The sequence below is a fragment of the Notothenia rossii genome (genome assembly GCF_949606895.1).
Source record: "Notothenia rossii genome assembly, chromosome: 6".
NCBI classification, from domain to species: domain Eukaryota; kingdom Metazoa; phylum Chordata; class Actinopteri; order Perciformes; family Nototheniidae; genus Notothenia; species Notothenia rossii.
This window is the reverse complement of record NC_136909.1, coordinates 51,459,003-51,477,638: the sequence shown is the minus strand read 5'-3', so window position 1 is coordinate 51,477,638 and position 18,636 is coordinate 51,459,003. Positions and strand designations below refer to the sequence as shown.

The window sequence follows — 18,636 nt, the reverse complement described above, 5'->3', positions numbered from 1 at the left end:
ATCAGTGTTATGTTATTTAATCTGCGGCTCATGCCTTAAAAAAGATACTTCAGACCGATTATAAAATTGTGTTTATGAGAAAAATGTAATCTGACTCCATAAATCACATAATTGTTTGATTAAAAACTGCACTTCTGGCTAAGAATAAATGAACTTCCCCTTTAAACACAGCCCCGGTCTTCTGACGGGGTCTATCTATGTACTGGCTGGAAAATGTTGGGCCAGTCTCTGTCGCTCCGTCACAGTTCTCCCGCTAACAGTCACTCTCTAGTTCAGCTGGGTTCTTGTTGACTTCTTCACTGGTTTGAGACAAGCAACCCTATTGGAATACCTCCCTTTGTAGCCAGACTTCACCACAGCAGAATCGAGTTTCTGTTTTCAGGTCTGGACAGCTTCACGTCAGGTGTATCGCCGCCCCTTGCATATTTTGGGTGGAAGCCCGTCTTCTTGACCTCACTAGTTGTGTGGACACAATAGTTTCTGTGTGGAGGAACAACATCACTCGTAATCAGCCTGTCCTCCTACAAAAAACGACCAAATAGGTCGATTGTTTAAGCAGTGTTGATCACGATATTACGACCCATAGCCACGTAGCTTTCCCATTATTCATTTCTAGCAGCAGTTTATTACAACCTTTTGTCACGTTTTGTCACGATCGTAATCCCGTGAACTTTAACCTTGCGCATCAATAAAAGTGCGACGAGCCAAGAAGATGAAGATGAAGAAGAAGATGAAGAAGAAGAAGGATTGTTAAAGAGCGTCAGAGCTTTACAAGTGGTAAATCTGATTTCTGTATTTCATTTGATTTGTTTACGCTTTTAATTAATCCTGTCGTTTTTCTACTAATCATGTTTAACCACGATATTTCAGTTTTACGTTTTAGGGCTGGACCGTGGCATAGGCAGTATAGGCGAATGCATGTTGTTAGCAATAGCATGGCTGTAAAGGTTAGCGCTTAGCGCTTAGCTTATATGCGCTAACGGATATGTATTGCAATATAAGAAGGTTCGTCTACAACAAGTTGTAGGGAGAGTTTTCTCCTTCGCACAAAAGGAGCTAAAATCTTGCCTAAAAACAAAACCCTGCACGTGACATAACACATAACAATGGCAAAAGTATGTATATTCAGCTAACCAGACCAGGACATGATATGAACGTAAACAATGCGAAAGGAAATGGCACTTTAATAATAATAATAATAATAATAGTTGACATTTACATGGCGCTTTTTATAATGCACACACTTTTTCTTTCTTCGAAATGTCACCTAACATGTTGCATTAATGATAGTTAGGGTAAGTTCAACACTTGAATATCATCAGGTCATAGTTGTTTTACTACTTTAAACATTCGCTAATTCAACTTAAGTTTTGTGAAAGCATCACATCTAGTTAAAAAGAGAAATATATTTCCCTGTAATTACTGATTTACCTGGGACTTGATTGATTTTGGTGCCTGTAGTTTTATTTTGGCGAATGCTTATTTATGAAGCAACAATTAAATTACATGGTAGCACAGCTAATCTGAGTTCATCTGTTTGGTTTTTTTCAGGTCATCTATCAATTCAATTATATGAAGTAGCCTATTATCATAAAAAAATCAACGGTTCTTTTCAGAGCCATATTCCTCTTCCTACTCTCTTTCACCCCTCTCGTTTTCTTGTCTTTTGTTTTGTTTTTCTCCCTCCCTGTATGTCAGTTCATCCTTTGTTTGTTGTTGCCCTTTTTATCCTCACTTAAAAATGGCATCCAAGCAACTGAATGAATGGCTAGAGATAGGGAATGCCCTCGCAGATGAGTTGGCAAATAAGGCAAGTACAACATTATCCAAAAATGTATTATAACATTTACTCAAATGATAACAGACACACACATTACAAAGATGTGTGTGCAACAATTAAGGGAAATATATAATCTCTTTTATATATTTATATATTAAGATACCAAAGAAACCAAAGAAACCGAAGATACAGAAGATACCAAAGAAAATAACGCAAGGATCAAATGTTTCCTGGAGGAAGAGGGAACATTATAGCCCAACATTGGAATAAGAATCGATCTGGTCTGTAAAATATAATCTAGTTCTAGTGTTTCATTAAGTTTTAATGTCGTTGGTCGGTCCTCAATAATGTTTCCCATATCATCGTACTTTGTTTTATGCAGTTAAACCTTCCAGCTCTCAGAAGTCCCCAGAGGTCGAGGAGACACATGAGATTCCTCTACAGGTCCCAAGTCTTGGTATGCACAATGAATTCTTAAATTATCCTTCAACTTGAAATGTAGGTAATTGTTTGTAGTAGGGATGGGCATTTTAAGAAATCTCTTTAATCGATCATCGTGAGACGTTAACGATCAATTATCGATTAATCGTTAACATTTATACCCGTCAAAAAAACTGTATGACGTATTGTAACGTCCACCCGGACAGGTCGGAATGACGAGCGAAGCGTATACAATCTTAACAGCTTTATTGCGGTTACAGGAAGGGTCACTGTGGGCCGGGACCACGCCAAAACAACCAAAAACAACAAACCGCTCAACAACGTGCTGCTCTTCCTCTCCCTAACATGCAGCCTTTCTCACCCACACGCACGCGCCCACCCAGACACGCACTCAAAAAGCCCTCTGCTCTCCACCCCGCCCCTAACTGCTCTCCTCACAGAAGCCTGACCATAAAACAACCGTTAACAGAACACGTGAACATTAATGCAGGTCGATACAGAATAACAGAAGTGAGAAACTCACTTTTATGTTTATTTAAATGTGCAAATGTTAAACAAAAGAAATATCCCCGACGCCTCCGCGACATTAAAAAAATAAGAGCCAGTGTTCTTAAAACAAACAAAAACAAAATAAATACAATTCCGCCTCTTTTAGACATAAAACATTAACTAACAATAGTATAATGAGAAACTCCTGTGTTTAAATGTGCAAACAATAAACAAAAGAAATGTCGCGGAGGCGTCGGGGATATTAACAAAATAAGAGCCAGTGTTCTCAAACAAAATAAATACAATTCCGCCTATTTTAGACATAAAACATTAACTAACAATAGTATCAGAAACTCACTTCTGTGTTTAAATGTGCAAACAATAAACAAAACAAATGTCGGAGGCGTCGGGGATATTAACAAAATAAGAGCCAGTGTTCTCAAACAAAATAAATACAATTCCGCCTATTTTAGATATAAAACTTTAACTAACAATAGTAAACACAAAACAATAACACGTTATAGGCCTCGGTCTGACTAAAGGCTACGGTGGTTAGGAGGCTATAGCTTACTTAACCTACTGGTTTTTGTTGAGGAAAATTAGCATGTTAACATGCTCGGGGGTGAGACGTGAACGGAGCCGAGTGACGGTCAGTCCAGCGGCTGAAAAGACCCGCTCTGACGGGACCGAGGTGGCGGGGATGCAGAGATAGCGTCTAGCTAATTTAGCCAGCCTGGGAAACTTTCCACCGTTCACTTTCCACCAATCAGTCGGGCTGCACTCCAGAGGTGGGGGTATGTCCCTCAGAAAGTTCTGAGTCTCTGTTTCAATGCCAGTGTCCTGTGGGGTAGATGAGTATTGCTCCCCCAGGAGAAGTGCCATCGCAGAAACGTGCGTAGTGGCAGTGACAGTTGTGGGACTTCCCCGGCATGACAACACCGCCTCCTCTCTCCCAGTCTGTGGGATAGCCGCCTCACCTGCATCAATTGCCTCTCCCAGTTCAACCAGTTTAGCATTAGCAATTAGTCTCTGTGGTGGCGAAAGAAAGCTCAAATGCTTGTGACGGGGATCCAGCATGGATGCAATCATTGGGGCGGATGTCACAAACTCGTCAGACCAAACCTGTATAAATAAATTATAGAAAAATGTCGGATGATCGATAAAAAACGTTTGAAAATATGCCATATCTAAATAAGCAAAGCACATAAGCGACATTTAGCTATGCCTATGTCAGTCTCGTCATCAGCGGCTATTTATTATGAGTGTCATGTCAACTAATTAGTTAGTTTACCTTCATTCTGTTGCTGAGGGAGGACTTCACTTTGGTCTTGAATTCGGTTACTCTGGTCTCGTCTCCTTCTCTCCGCATGAGATGGGTGTTGATGAGGCTGAAGCTTACTGGATAAATGTTTGAGATGGAGACGTCCTTCTCGGCAGACATGGCAGTTGTGACACACTTAAGTGCTGCTAACACAGGCTGTGCGTCCTCCATGAGCCGCCAGTGCTCATCCTTCAGCTCCAGGACCCTGGCATCTTGAAGCTTGGTCAGGGTTCTGTCCGAGAGGACAGCAACAACAGCCCAGCGCTGCTCCACAAGTCGCTCAAACATCTCACAGACTGAGTTCCACCGTGTTTTGCACGATTGAATAAGCCGGTGGGTGGCGAGGCCCATTTGCTCCTGCTTCTCCTTAAGCGCATTGGTTGCCACAGTGCTGTGATTAAAGTGGCTAACGAGTTTACCAGCTGCAGAGATGACCCGATGCAGGTATAGAGCAAACCCGTCATTTATGGCTAATTGGAGAGTATGTGCAAAGCAAGCAACAGACACCCAGCTGACTCTGGTGGGATTGTTGGCAGCCGTAATGTTGGCCGCGTTGTCGTGGACGCAGGCGATAACTCTGGCTTCAAATCCCCACTGCTCTACAGCTTCATTCATCTTCTCAGCGAGAAGGTCGGCAGTATGCCGGCCTGGAAGGCTTTCAGTGAGCAGGACCGCTGAATTCATTTGCCAGTTGTCGCAAATGTAGTGGCATGTGATAGTGATGTAGCTCTCCGCTGTTAAAGCGGTCCAACAGTCTGTTGTTATAGCAACACTAGCTGCTGTGGCTAACTTGTTTAGGAGCTCCTGTTTTCGCTCCTTGTAGTGGGTTTCTATGACCCTGGTGATAGTGCGCCGTGAGGGAATCTGATACGCTGGTTCAAGTAAACTAACCACATCTCTAAATCCTTTCCCCTCGACGACACTTGTGGGGAAGATGTCCACTTCAATCATTTTGGCGATACTTTCTGTGATTTTCTCCGCCCGCTTCGCATCACAGCTCCTCCGGTTTAAAACTGAGGTGATGGTGGGCTGAACGGAGGATTCAGTGCCTCTTAACACGCTGGGATGAAGGCTCTTTAAGTGGTACATCATCGGAGTTGTTGTCGTGTTGTACTTGTAAACCGTGTCGCAGTGTATACAGTGAGCGGACTCGTTTTTTATCTCAAAATGGTCCCACACCGGACTTCGTTTCGCGCGCTTCATGTTGTTATCTTTGTGAGTGAGCAGCTCGCAGGAAGTTTTCTCTGCTGTCGCGACTCCTTACGCTATATCGCCCCCTGCTGGTAGGATGTTTTATTACCGATCATCGATAAGAAAAATACGAAATCGACAAAATCCTTAACGATCAATTATCGATCATCGATTAATCATGCCCATCCCTAGTTTGTAGTATGTAATAGCTTTGTTCATGATACATTGTAAAGTGAAAAGCCATGTATGGAATATCTTTTTTAAATTAAACTAAATTCCATGATTTGTTTTATATTTTGTTATTTTAGATCAACATCTTCAGACACTGAGAAACCTGTTGGGTTCTCTCACTGTCCCTGCATCATCAGAAGAAACACCCACTGCATCAACATGGACCCAAAGACAGTTGAAACGTGAACAAAAATTCAGAGCTGCAATGCCAGAGCTCCTTAATTTGAAATTGGCTGCAGAGATTGTCACTACACGTTCCTGTCTCCAATGCAAAACTGCTGATGCTGTGGTCCGGTGCTTGGACTGTGTTCCACCAGGAACTCCCTTTCTTTGTCCGGCATGTGACCCTATTATCCATGGTAAACATGTCTTCCATGACAGGGAAGCCATGTTTGATGGGTTTTACAGACCTATTCCTCCCACATCCTTAGTGGTTGTGGATGAAAGTGGCCAATATGGACTCTGTGAACAAGGTGGGTTCAAATAAGGTATTACATATTCCCTTACCATGGTTTCCTAATGTGCACTACATATACAGCGGCATCATTTTCACCATGTCGGAAGTTTGCTTTAACAGTTAAAATGTCTCAATTTGTATTGACTACATTTCCTAACATGTCCTAACATGCATATGAATCTCTGAAATTGTCTTTGCTGCAGTGTGTCTGCTTCCAATTCCTCCGCCATCCCAAATCTGCTTCTGTGGTCCAAGCCAAGATTTCACCATCATCCCAGGAAAGCAGACCGTGTTGGTGACTATCAATGGTTTGTTGCCACCAGAAGACGATCAAGCAGAAATACAGGATTACTATTATACTTTTGTCCTACATTGCATAGATAGCTGTCAAATTGCACATTTATATTTTTTCTCAGGTCCATACAACGTTCGTCTGCCTTCTGTGTGCTGCCCAATTTGTTCCGCCAAATGGTCCCCGAGCATAGGTGACTTGCTGGGATACAAATACTGGCCAGCAACCGACAGCTGCAAAATTATTTTTAAGTTTGATGTGTTCACATCATTCGAGCAAATGAAATTGGCCAGCCCAGCATTATCCCAGCAAGTATTTATAAAAATGCTTGAACATCGATCGTTTTCCACAGGAAGGGTAAGAATAAAATGTGGTTTTCAAGATTTTTGAATACCAAACTTTTAATTAACCAAATGAATACCATTCTTTTTTCCAGACAGGCAGAATCTGTAGCGATATCTTCCACAGAGTCTTTCGGGAGTTTGCCTTCTGTAATTACAGACAAGAAGATCTATGCCTGGTGGAGCCCTTTAAATGCCCAGCATGCACACCTGACATGCTGGCTATTGCTGTAGATGGCAATAGAAAGCATTATCGCTTCAAGAAGTCCAGAGGGTCAGTGAAATCATATTCTCATTTTAGTTGTTGTTTTATTGACTAAGCTGAATGTCTTTGCTGAGATGTCTAACTTTCCCCAACTCTGCAATTTCTTTTTCCAAAGTTTGTAGACCATCAGAAAACAATGGTTGGTGTGAAATTACACATAATTATATAAATCCAATTCATAAACATTATTATATATGACGCCTGTAAAGTTAACTCAACTTTAAAATGTTAAATGGTTGACGTTAGTTGGATATGTTGGAGCTAAGAACCAGTTTTGGATATAATCGCTTCATGAAAAATGTATTAAATTGCCCAGGAACCTTTTTCTATGCCTTCCTCTGCCCTATTCCATGCCCAGCAATATAAAGGATGTACTTTTATTTTTACCTTTTTACAAGAAGTCAGTAAACTTTTCACTAATGTTAAATAATGGTGGCAAAAGACTTTACACAGAATTACAGATCAAATTCACAAAGACCTTTTCCACATTTATGAAAATGTTATGGCAAAAGCAAATTGGCCACATTAAATAGAGGACACAATCAAACTTATGTATGTATGATAATGTTGCTTACAATGTCTTTCTCAAATTTCGCAGGACAGATGAACCGTCTCTATTTGATGGACTGTTCATTGCCCAGGACAGTAAAGTGTCTGCCTTTGTCGACAAAATCAGGAGCCAGATGACGATTGTAAGAATCTATTCAATCCCCTAACCCTTTATTTATTTATCTTAGCACAGGGTTAAATGTAACAGATTGTGTCTATTTCAGAAAAGTGGTCGTGATGTTTGTGGACCGGCAACATTCACAGCTTGCAGAGAAACCTCACACAAGTCCAGGGCCAAGGTGGATGAGGAAGGACTGCAAATAGCTGTGTGCAGACATGGCATCTTACTACAAGGCCTAAATCACTACCGTGGTGAAATATATGCCTACCCAATGTTCCTGCAGAAGGAGCTGGCTGAAGTTGCGAATGCAACATTCTTTTGTATGGATGTTGCCTGCAGGTAGTTATAACTATTGCAAAATTGGAAGTGTTTGTGGGAAACGTGTTATCTATTTAATTCTTGCACATCCAGTAGATGTAAAGCAAAAAAAACATTCATTTGGATAAATGCTGATGTTGGTTACAAGGATTGTACTGGTAATTTTAAGGACCTGGTTTATCTTTTTACTATTATGCCATCATGCAACTGGAAGAGCTAATTGATTTTGTCATTACAGGTACTGGCCTTATTTGGAGAAGATGGCAGCAAAGTTGCCTGAGCTCCAACCACTTACAGAGATGAAACCTTTTCTCTCTGTAATGCACGCCAAGGCCCACACAGGCAAATGCGAGGTACAGTATGCAAATTAAACATTTGTGTCACTAGATTCAAATGTTTTAGAAATTGTAGTGCACATAAGAATATCATGTAGTATATTCTATTCAAGCCTGTGGAATAATTGTAATAGTTACAAATGTTGACAAAATTGTTACAAAACAGACTGTCACAAGGATAGGCTTCCAAAACCCATTATGTTTATTTTAGTAAATATATCCGCACTGTAGAAATAATGAATGAATAGAGCTTCAAATAACTGCAGTTTTGACATTGTAGTTCAAAGCATAATTCAATATCAGAACATTTTAACTTTCTGAAATTGCTCCTGACACTGATGATAACTAAAGATGTACAGTACAAGAAATTATAATATTGAACTAAATAGCTAGATCTCATTGTTTATGATTCTGAGCAGGTGAAGTGGGGTGGCAGAAGCCAGGAAGGTGCTGGAAATACTGTCGGCGAGGAAGTGGAACAGGTTAACAGCTTCCTCTCAAGGGCAGCTCTGACAACAAAATACATGACCAAATCAGGTTGGTAGAGGAAAACAAATAGTTTTAAGTAGTGCCACATTGTAAAGCTCATATGAATGTTCATGTTTTTGTGTTTACAGCTAGAGCAGATATGATAACCGTGCTGGCTATGCAATGGAACCACAGGAAGGTGGAGAATCTCCACAAGACACTCTCAAAGAGATTTGTCAAAGTAAGACGTCCATGCTGCATTTCAAAATGTATATTAAGACTATCCGAGTTTGTTGTTGTAGTAATTTAACACCATCCTTAGCTACATGTTGTTGAATTGAATGTATTCTGCAATCATTTCATTATGATGGTGCTGCCATGGCACACTGTTCTGCCAAGAGAGTCTCTGTTCTGTTTGTTTTTAATAAAGCACTATAGGTTGATTCATCTGAATTTCTGGATAATAATAATAATAATAATAATAATGTTAATCCTGCTTGATCTTGAAAAAAAAGGGACACTAAGGTGATACTTGCCAACCTTGAAGAGAAGGTGTTTAGCATTTCATGTTGTTGTCTGGTCAGTTAATGTGCATAAAGGAATTCAGTAAAAAACAACCTTCTCAACCAACTGGAACGCATATTCACTTTTTCCTTTGAAACATTCTAACCAGACTACACAGAGAGCACAAACTGAAGTGGACAATCTTGAGAGTCTCAAGCAAGAGCTGAACATCTCCCTGGAGGACACGGAGCAGTGGGTGTTGGAGGTCAAGCAATGGGCAGCCACTGGTATGTTATATGATCACTGTGGTATAGATTTGGTTCCATATTTCCAAACATTTGGCTTCATGTTTTATGATTACACCTTGTTGTTTCTGTTTTCAAGAGAAACATGGAGCCCAGAGTAGCCAAGAGGAGCTCCAGAGAGAAATAGATGAAATTATTTATTCCCTCCGAAGAAAGAAACACGACCTCTATCGACAAAATGGTATTTATTATTACGTTATCTAGAAACAATATTTGTTTCTTGTTGTTGTTGTTTGTATTATTAATATTAGTTTATTTGTATTTTGTTTTACTTTACAGACAGCAACCAAACAAGGCAACGCAAACGGAGAAGACTGACAGAGCTCAAGAAGAAACTCAGAGAGAGGATACTGCAGTACAACACCATTGATGCCTGTTCAGAGAAAATTGACACAGAAGCAGCATGCGGTCTGTCTGAGGATGTCATTCTGCCCTGGGAGGCGCAAGGAGATGGTAAGAAACAACTTGTTTTTGTTTGCCCTAGATATTCCATAAATTCAGTTGAAGTACTAGAATACAATCACCAATGTAACACAGAGCTATCAACATAGGTGTCACAAATCATCATGATCACAACAAATCATTTTAAAATAATTATATTGAAAGGTCTGTATGATGTTGCCCTATCAAGTCTTAATAGTCTAGTCTCACTGGGACAGGCATATCTATGGAAACAGTAAAACCCTTCCTGACCACCCTGAACTGCATACTAATGTTGAATCTCAAGACATACTGAATGTAATTCTGCCAACATAGACAGAATTGAAAAAATTCAGCAAGCGGCGAGGTTGAATTTTTTTTTACCAGATTTTAAGGTTTTGGTCAATTTAATTAAAAAAGATTGAAAACAAACTGATATTATTTGTTTTATTAGCCTTACCATTGTGGTTGTTATATTTTGTGTTTTTTCCATTATAGTGGTGAACCTGCGCACAAAGAGGCGACTTTTTGACCAGGTTATGCTGGTCAGGCGTATGGAAGAGGAGAAAGTCATCATTGTGAAGGAGATGACCCAGCATTGTCAAAATCTGAGGCAGGCACTGGACAAACTGGACCGCCTCCTTCATCAGACAAAAGACGACATCAGGAACCAAAGTATGTTCCACAAATACCGATTTATAATATTTGCCACTGCCCCCCTCCCAGTGTCAAATGTCTATCACTGAATAGCATCTGTAATGATTGCATTTTTTCTGAATCACAAATCTTTTTAGCTAATATACAGCCTCGGAGTTAAACATTCAAATTGCTTATATGGAACCAACATCAATGCTAATTAAAAGTTGCCTTACATAGACTGTCATTTTGTCTTTTTATTTTAGTTTCTCCAAGCGATATAACAGAAGAGGGATACAGGGGACTGCACTGCTGTATTTTACACCATCAATATCTTCTGGAGCAGAAACTGAGCAGAGTCACCAGCACCTACAGCTGTATTGGCTCGGACTCGTCTTTTCTCATGATGGAGGAAGACATTGAAGACGGTAATGAGGACGACGAACAGGACGGTGATGAGGACGGTGATGAGGACAACGAACAAGACGGTGATGAGGACAACGAACAAGACGTTGATGAGGACGGTGATGAGGAAAACTAACAGGACGGTGATAAGGACAACAAACAGGACAACGAACAGGACTTAACAAGTCTATTGTGTTGTATGCATGTCAACGTATTAAAACAAGTATTACGATTGAATGGCTTGTTTATTACCTTTTTTTTTATATGATCCTGCTTTGCATTTACTATGTCTGGTATCCAAGTAAATGCCATTAGCAGTTATCAGTCACCTTCAGATCCGAGTTACCTCGAGGGCCAGAGGTTCCCCACCCCTGGTATAAGGTTTTGGTGATCACTCTTATTATCATCATGTCATTTAATCATGATCTGTTTAATTAGCCAATGCTTACATCCAAAGAATGTGTCTAGACTTTACTCCTACAGACACACACTAACAATACAAATTGAGCTAAGTAATACACTCACGAGCCACTTAATTAGGTACACCTTGCTAGGATGGGTTGGACCCCCATCTGCTTTCAGAACTGCGTTAAGTCTTCATGGCATAGATTAAACAAGGTACTGGAAGCATTCCTCAGAGATTTCACTCAATATTGACCTGATCGCATCACAGTTTCTGCAGATTTGTCGGCTGCACATCCATGACGCAAATCTCTCGTTCACCATATCCCAATGGTGCACTGTAGGATTTGGATCTGATGACTGTGGACTGTGACATTTGAGTAAAATTCATTGTCATGTTCAAGAAACCAGTTGGAGAATATTTGAGCTTTGTGACACGGTGAGTTATCCTGCTGGAAGTAGCCATCAGAAGATTGGTACACTGTTGTCATAAAGGCATGGACATGGTCAGCACAACCCGGTATCACGGCAAGACGTGAACATGTGACGATTTACCATGATGGGAGACGTGAAGCTGTCACGATTTCGTCCCTTCAAACGTGACATTTACACAGTATTGTTAACGTGGCCCAACCAGTGGAGATATACCCGGAAATGCCAAGCAAATGCTACCCCGACGGTCGGTTGTTATTATTATCAATATTAATATAATAATGATTTCATTTGTAATAGTCACACTCAATTTCGCTAATTTTCTGTTGCCCCAGCTGGTCGGCACCTCTTTTAGCAGATACAAAGGCTATATTCATTTATTAAATCGATGTGTGTGGATGTGGAATTAACGGACGTGACGTTGCACGATTGCGTTACCAGGCAACAGCTTCGGTTCATGTTAATTTATAAACTCTTCAACTCGAACCGTAGTTATATTTTAAAACATTTTAGAAAGCCTCATGAAATATTTTAATGTACATTTTAAATTAAATGTGAAGGAATGTGTGTATAACAAAATACATCCGTCAAAAACAATACCGGAAACAGACGTAGGCAAGATCCTCGGTTATGGCTAGAAAGGATCCTTCTATTGTAAATATGACGTCACGTTCTCGTTGTAACTCTCGTTGTAATCGGAGCGGCTCGGAAACACATCTACAGCAGTAACATGATGCAACATACACATTAATGCAGCAGCAATATTAATAGAGAAACATCAGACATAATAGTAAAACACTGCAAGGGAACATTTTATTGCACCAGGAGCTATCTTGGGACTTTTACTGCGACAACGTTGACTTGCCTGTGAATAAAAAATAAACCATAGTGTTGGTGATCTACAGTGTTGTCATTCTTCTTTGAACACCAGCAAGACCGCTTTTCAACGATCACACTCCCTGTCATTGACATAATTAATAGATAGTTTAGCTTCTCACCATCATTTGCTGTGGCCAACTGATGTTAACGATCCTAACTGAAAGGCTGCCTGCCAAACGTAAACATTCAGCCACGTGACATTCAGCCGAACTCTCGCGAGAGTTTTACACAAGACGGATCCTTTCTAGCCATAACCAAGATCCTCAGCTCGGTGATTCATGGTTTAGCCGCAATGCACGTTGGGAAATGGTGTTTATGCGATGTGAAATCCGAAAACATTTAAAAAAAAAAAAATAATACTTTATTCCGAGTTTGCTTGCTTTTCTCTTTGGAGCTAATCACATAACGGCATTGTAATACATGGTTCGGCTGCATTACATATTACATATCTGCCGTAGTTATCTATCTATAGAGCCCTGATGAGAAGACTTCTATACAAACAGGAAGAACTGCCGCCAAAACTGAAAACGTGACGTGGATCACAAATATATCAGCCATTTAACAACATCTTAGATTTATTTTCACACAATATGTCTCCTCGCAATATCAACAGTAATTCGGCTGACTTTTATATTGGATCCAATTGGTAGATAGGCAGTATTTACACCATAACGGCGCACAGCTGATAAACGGGCACCTAGTGGTTAAAGCATGTTATTTAATTTTATTATTATTATTAACTAACAGAATAAGAGACCTGACAGGTGATGGTCAGACGTTGACCTGGCTGCACAGTCACAGAAGCTGGCTGTGTCAACTGTTCACACTTCACACCTGTACAAATACAAAAAAAAGGTATATGACAGATTATCCTGTTAAACAGCAGTATAATAAGTGTTGACTCACTTCCAGCTGCCAGCAGCAGCAGCAGCAGCAGAGAGAACATGATGATGATGACTCTCATTTCATTTAATTTCAAACCTTTATTTATACAGGTGTATCCCATTGAGATCATTGATTTCTTTTTCAAGGGAGACCTGCTCAAGTAGGTTCCACACGAAACATAAAAACATAAACAGAACAACAAAAGGACATCATACAGCACCATTTACATAACTATCCACATAAACAGGTACCAATAGCTTCCGATTGAGTAGCATCCAACCGAGCTTTAAAAACATTTAGTGGCACCAGATTGCTCAGTTTCCATTTAATTTGCAGACTATTCCAAGACAGAGGAGCTGCGCATCTAAAAGCTGTCTTCCCTAAGACAGTCCTAGCAGTTGGCACATTTAATAAAACCACAGCATTCGATCTCAGGCAGTAGCCACTTACAATTTTCCGTGAGATCAGGGAGCAGATATAAGATGGAAGTTTCCCTAACATGGCTTTGTATATAAAAATGTACCAGTGACTGAGCCTCCGTACAGTTAGTGAAAGCAAACCAGCCCTTGCATACAGGGTACAGTGATGGGTTAATGCTTTACAGTTTGTCACAAATCTCAGTGCACTGTGATACGCAGCATCTAACTTGACCAGGCAATTGGCAGGTGCATTCATATAGATCAAATCACCATAGTCCAGCACAGGTCAAAAGGTCACAGTGACTAGCCTTTTCCTGGCCTCAAGCAGAGAAACAGGACTTGTTCCTGTAGAAGAAACCTAGCCTAACCCTCAGCTTTTTAAGCAGGTTATTGACATGAAGTTTAGAAATGTGAGACAATCATCAAGCCAGATACCAAGGACTCTGAGAAGACGTGAGCTCCTGATCCCCTTTAATCTCCACTGACAGTCTCTTGTGAAGGCCTTATAACTGTATCACAATGGATATTACTGAGTTTGCATAGAACCAAACGTGTTCACGTGTGAATGTGAACATTAATAGAATATCACCTCCCATCTTCAGAGCAATCTGACTATTATAACATTAGCGTTAAGAAAGCTTAATTAAATATCTGCCTCAACATAAGTAACTGGATCAAAGTCACAGTACAGTCTGCGGCATCACATCATAATGTATCATATATCTCCTTATCTGAGTCAGCTGAGCCGTATCTGGCCGTGCAACACTTACAGTGTCACATACTGTATGCAGAAGTATTATTTTAAGCAACACATTACGAAACACTCGAGTCAAATGTAATTAAAGTCAGATCGTGTCTTAGACGGGGCATATCATAAACCTGTTAATGTACGCATTCAAACACTTTTTCTTTTACCAGCTGTGTTCACCTTGCAGGTGCAGCTATGTGGCTTTTATCCTGGATAAAGTGTTTGAGTCATGGATGTTTAAAGTCTTCATATTTGTCTAATTATATAGTTGACTTTTCATTCAGGAAGTATACGCGCTGCGCTGTCAGTACGCTTCTCCATGTTTGTGATTGGTCGAATGCTCCAAATACTACCCCTTTTATGTGAACGCGCACCTAACTAGATAGGCACGGCTGGCTTGAGCGATCCACTTGATAACCCGTGTCGTAGTGCCGTTTAGCGAGAGGGCGTATGTTTTGGATTAGGCCAACCGGCTAACTCAAACATATCCAGGTTAGGTTGAACCAGTTTCGTGGTATACCCCCCAGGTCTTGTCCTGACTGAGCACAGGCACCTGTAGCCTTGGCTACTGTGCTCTCAGTGTTTTGTCTCCCTGTTCCTGCCTATTGGCGTCAGCTGATAGAGGTGTTGGTTTTATCTTGTTATGCACAATGTTGATTCTTCTCTCAGAACTAGCTAAATATGGGTCTGGGGTAGAGATCTTCAGAATTGGTTTGGCATCTTTTGTGTCAATTCGTGGCACACAACATGTCTTGTGAATAAACCATCAGTTTGCCATCAAAGTTCCTGCTCTCCTCGTGTCTCTCTGACTCCTGTTTCCATTGCTTCAGAAGTTTCCATCGCATATGAAAGATTTTCACATGTTTGTAAATTATTTTGGTTTCAGTGTGTGTGTTTCACATGGGTGAACAGTATATTTATATGTTATGGAATGAAATACAATGTCAGATTAGGGGAAAGTTAGGGGAGTGCATGTTAATGTGTCTGGAGGTGGCGTGTTCCAAAAGTGTTTGGGTTTGTCTGCCGTGTGTGGGCTGCGTTCCATTTCAAATTGCCGCCTGTACAATGTATGCACCAGTCTGTGATATGCCGATGTGCAGGCCCGCCCCTCCATACACGCCGATCACACAGACTGCGTCTGCCTCTCGCCCTCATCTTGTGGAGGGAGCCTCATCTGATGCGCAAATGCGGCGCAATTGAGCGCGCCACAGTTTCTGCTGCGAGGCTCCACTAGCTGTAATCGGCTTGGTGTGTCCAGGGTTTACACACCACCCCCCCGTCGACGCTCGCGAGGGCCTCATCACATCACAGCCCTGCCGATGTGATATAATGTATAGGACCTTTTTCCTCATGGGTGTCATTCACAACAGACCAATCATGACAGTTTTAGAGAATGAGTTTGTATGGATACACTTAAAACATATTTGTATTTGTCTTGGCTTCAGCTCACTGATAACATAAGAACACAAATAGGCACAACACTTACATAGATGTTTTTTTTATATGTATTTTATTACTCCAAAATAGAAAAAAAAAAGTCAGCCATATTTAACTGGAAAAGTTTTCCTTTGGCTCCCAGGAATTTTTCCACTTCGCCTCACTGTAAAACAGAAACAGTCAATCAATCAATCAATCAATCAATGTTTATTTATATAGCCCAATATCACAAATGTTACATTTGTCTCAATGGACTTCACAGTTTGTACAGAATATCAGTATGACAATACTGACACAGCAAAAAGTATTACTTTTTGGAATATGTAGTTCTACAGTATGTTGACAATGCTATTTCAAATGAGAAGATATACTAAGTCACTCAAAAATATCATGATGAAAGTGCAGTATAATGTATATATTTATATATAACACGTACATCATATATAATACAAGGTACATTTTTTATTTCAAAGTCAATGTTTCATTTGACCAATTCTTTGAATTTGCTGTCTTATCAATGCCCAAACATACAGCACTAAACTTAGACAACTGCCTGCAAGACTGCACACAGAAATAATACTACTTATTACTACTAACTATACTTATAGTATAATTGTTAAGAACAAATGTAACAAGTCAGTAATTACAAAAGAGATCAAATACCATCCAGCCTCACATATCAATCATTTAACCTTTAGTGATATTGATCAATGATAAACTCTATTGTATATTTTAATTTCTATTTCAATGTAGGCTACTTCCCTGCTTATGTGTTACAATCAGACAACGTTTCTAGGGCGCGATGTCTGAATGACGAAGGGCAGAGAACTTGGATGTCTTACTTTATGGCGCAAACGTCTGATAGAGCCATTGATGACATGGCTCCCCACCCCCATGTGATCAACTAAATTCAATTTACTGCTGAGGAACCCAAAATGTTTAAGTTAGTGATCTCAGGGTTGATGAAGTTGGTTGGTAAGACTACTTTGTGGCCCCTGTTCTGCCAGACCCATCAGCTACACTGAAGGAAACTTCAGATTAGATACATACCATCCAGAGCAAGACTGCCACTGCACCAACACCTCGGTATGGCCCTGAGTAAAGAAACACAGATTTTAGGTAAACTTCATTTTTTTCAAATGTCATACATGTAAATACAAAAAGTCCAGTGAAATCAAATGATAATTTGAAATAATAGTAGGTACGATTAACTCAAACATATGAAGGACTGTAACATAGTCAATAGCATTTTCCCCATCAGTTTAATATTTTGGAATACTATTATTATTTAAAAAAATATTTGTACTGCCAAGAATAGGAATTCACCTACAAAGGATTACAAGAAAAAATGTAATATACAAATAAATGGCTGGACATGATGCATTAATGCGACATGAAGCATTACACAAGTACCTCAACCTTAAATTAATAATAAATTATTGTTACTGTAATTTCAATATTTACATTAGCAGTCATGCTTAAGACTGAAACACTCCTTTTAAACAAAGTATACGAAAATCCAATAAGATAAGACTTGGTTCCACGGAAACATTATTGTCATTGTTTATTTATTTAAAAATATTTTCTAAACAAACCTCCCTCATTCGTTCCCTCAGTAGTTTTTTGTAGGGGAAAGTGTCTGACCCTTGATGAATGGGACATTCTGCAAGGAATTAAAAGATGGTAATAAGTTGAAGTTCAGCAATAACCTCCTAAACATTGCCTAACATCACATTGTGCTCAATTAAACTGTTCAAAATGGCACTGAGACTTTTGATACTGCAAAGTCTTAAACAAAACAAAAGGTGGTGTATTCTAATTGTACCGATGATTGTTTTCTCTCTCTTTAACTAATTCAATGTGCAAAATCAAACACAGTTTCAGTCGATGTAAATAAGATAATTACTAATTAACCCGCACATACCATTAATTGCCACTTTATTCCTCGTTGGTCTTCTTTTCTGTGAGGAAGACACTGAGGAGAGAGCAGGAGTCAGGCCGGAGGAGAGAGCAGGAGTCAGGCCGGAGGAGAGAGCAGGAGTCAGCCCGGAGGAGAGAGCAGGAGTCAGCCCGGAGGAGAGAGCAGGAGTCAGGCCGGAGGAGAGAGCAGGAGTCAGCCCGGAGGAGAGAGCAGGAGTCAGCCCGGAGGAGAGAGCAGGAGTCAGGCCGGAGGAGAGAGCAGGAGTCAGCCCGGAGGAGAGAGCAGGAGTCAGGCCGGAGGAGAGAGCAGGAGTCAGCCCGGAGGAGAGAGCAGGAGTCAGGCCGGAGGAGAGAGCAGGAGTCAGGCCGGAGGAGAGAGCAGGAGTCAGCCCGGAGGAGAGAGCAGGAGTCAGGCCGGAGGAGAGAGCAGGAGTCAGGCCGGAGGAGAGAGCAAGAGTCAGCCCGGAGGAGAGAGCAGGAGTCAGGCCGGAGGAGAGAGCAGGAGTCAGCCCGGAGGAGAGAGCAGGAGTCAGGCCGGAGGAGAGAGCAGGAGTCAGCCCGGAGGAGAGAGCAGGAGTCAGGCCGGAGGAGAGAGCAGGAGTCAGGCCGGAGGAGAGAGCAGGAGTCAGGCCGGAGGAGAGAGCA

At 40.7% G+C, this 18,636-nt stretch overlaps 2 protein-coding genes across 3 annotated transcripts; one reads left to right on the top strand and one right to left on the bottom strand.

Annotated features, from left to right (window-relative positions):
* Positions 1-1,047: 1,047 nt before the first annotated feature.
* Positions 1,048-5,414, bottom strand: LOC307043779 (E3 SUMO-protein ligase ZBED1-like). The gene is made up of 2 exons (XM_079688583.1): positions 4,002-5,414; positions 1,048-3,832 (listed from the first exon to the last, which is right to left on the bottom strand). The coding sequence occupies exons 1-2, from the start codon at positions 5,232-5,234 to the stop codon at positions 3,287-3,289; spliced, it is 1,779 nt and encodes a 592-aa protein (XP_079544709.1). The 5' UTR covers positions 5,235-5,414; the 3' UTR covers positions 1,048-3,286.
* Positions 1,936-11,106, top strand: LOC307043778 (uncharacterized protein). Of its 2 annotated transcripts, XM_079688582.1 has the most exons (16): positions 1,936-2,061; positions 2,163-2,237; positions 5,531-5,926; positions 6,114-6,218; positions 6,327-6,559; positions 6,639-6,817; positions 7,407-7,500; positions 7,582-7,817; positions 8,035-8,149; positions 8,551-8,668; positions 8,749-8,840; positions 9,273-9,390; positions 9,488-9,589; positions 9,688-9,861; positions 10,327-10,503; positions 10,731-11,106. In XM_079688582.1, exons 1-16 carry the CDS (start codon positions 2,004-2,006, stop codon positions 11,003-11,005), a joined length of 2,547 nt encoding a protein of 848 aa, XP_079544708.1. In that variant the 5' UTR covers positions 1,936-2,003; the 3' UTR covers positions 11,006-11,106. The 2 variants fall into 2 exon arrangements, with proteins under 2 accessions (XP_079544708.1, XP_079544707.1); XM_079688581.1 differs by having other exon boundaries at positions 6,114-6,559.
* The last annotated feature ends 7,530 nt before the right edge of the window (positions 11,107-18,636 follow it).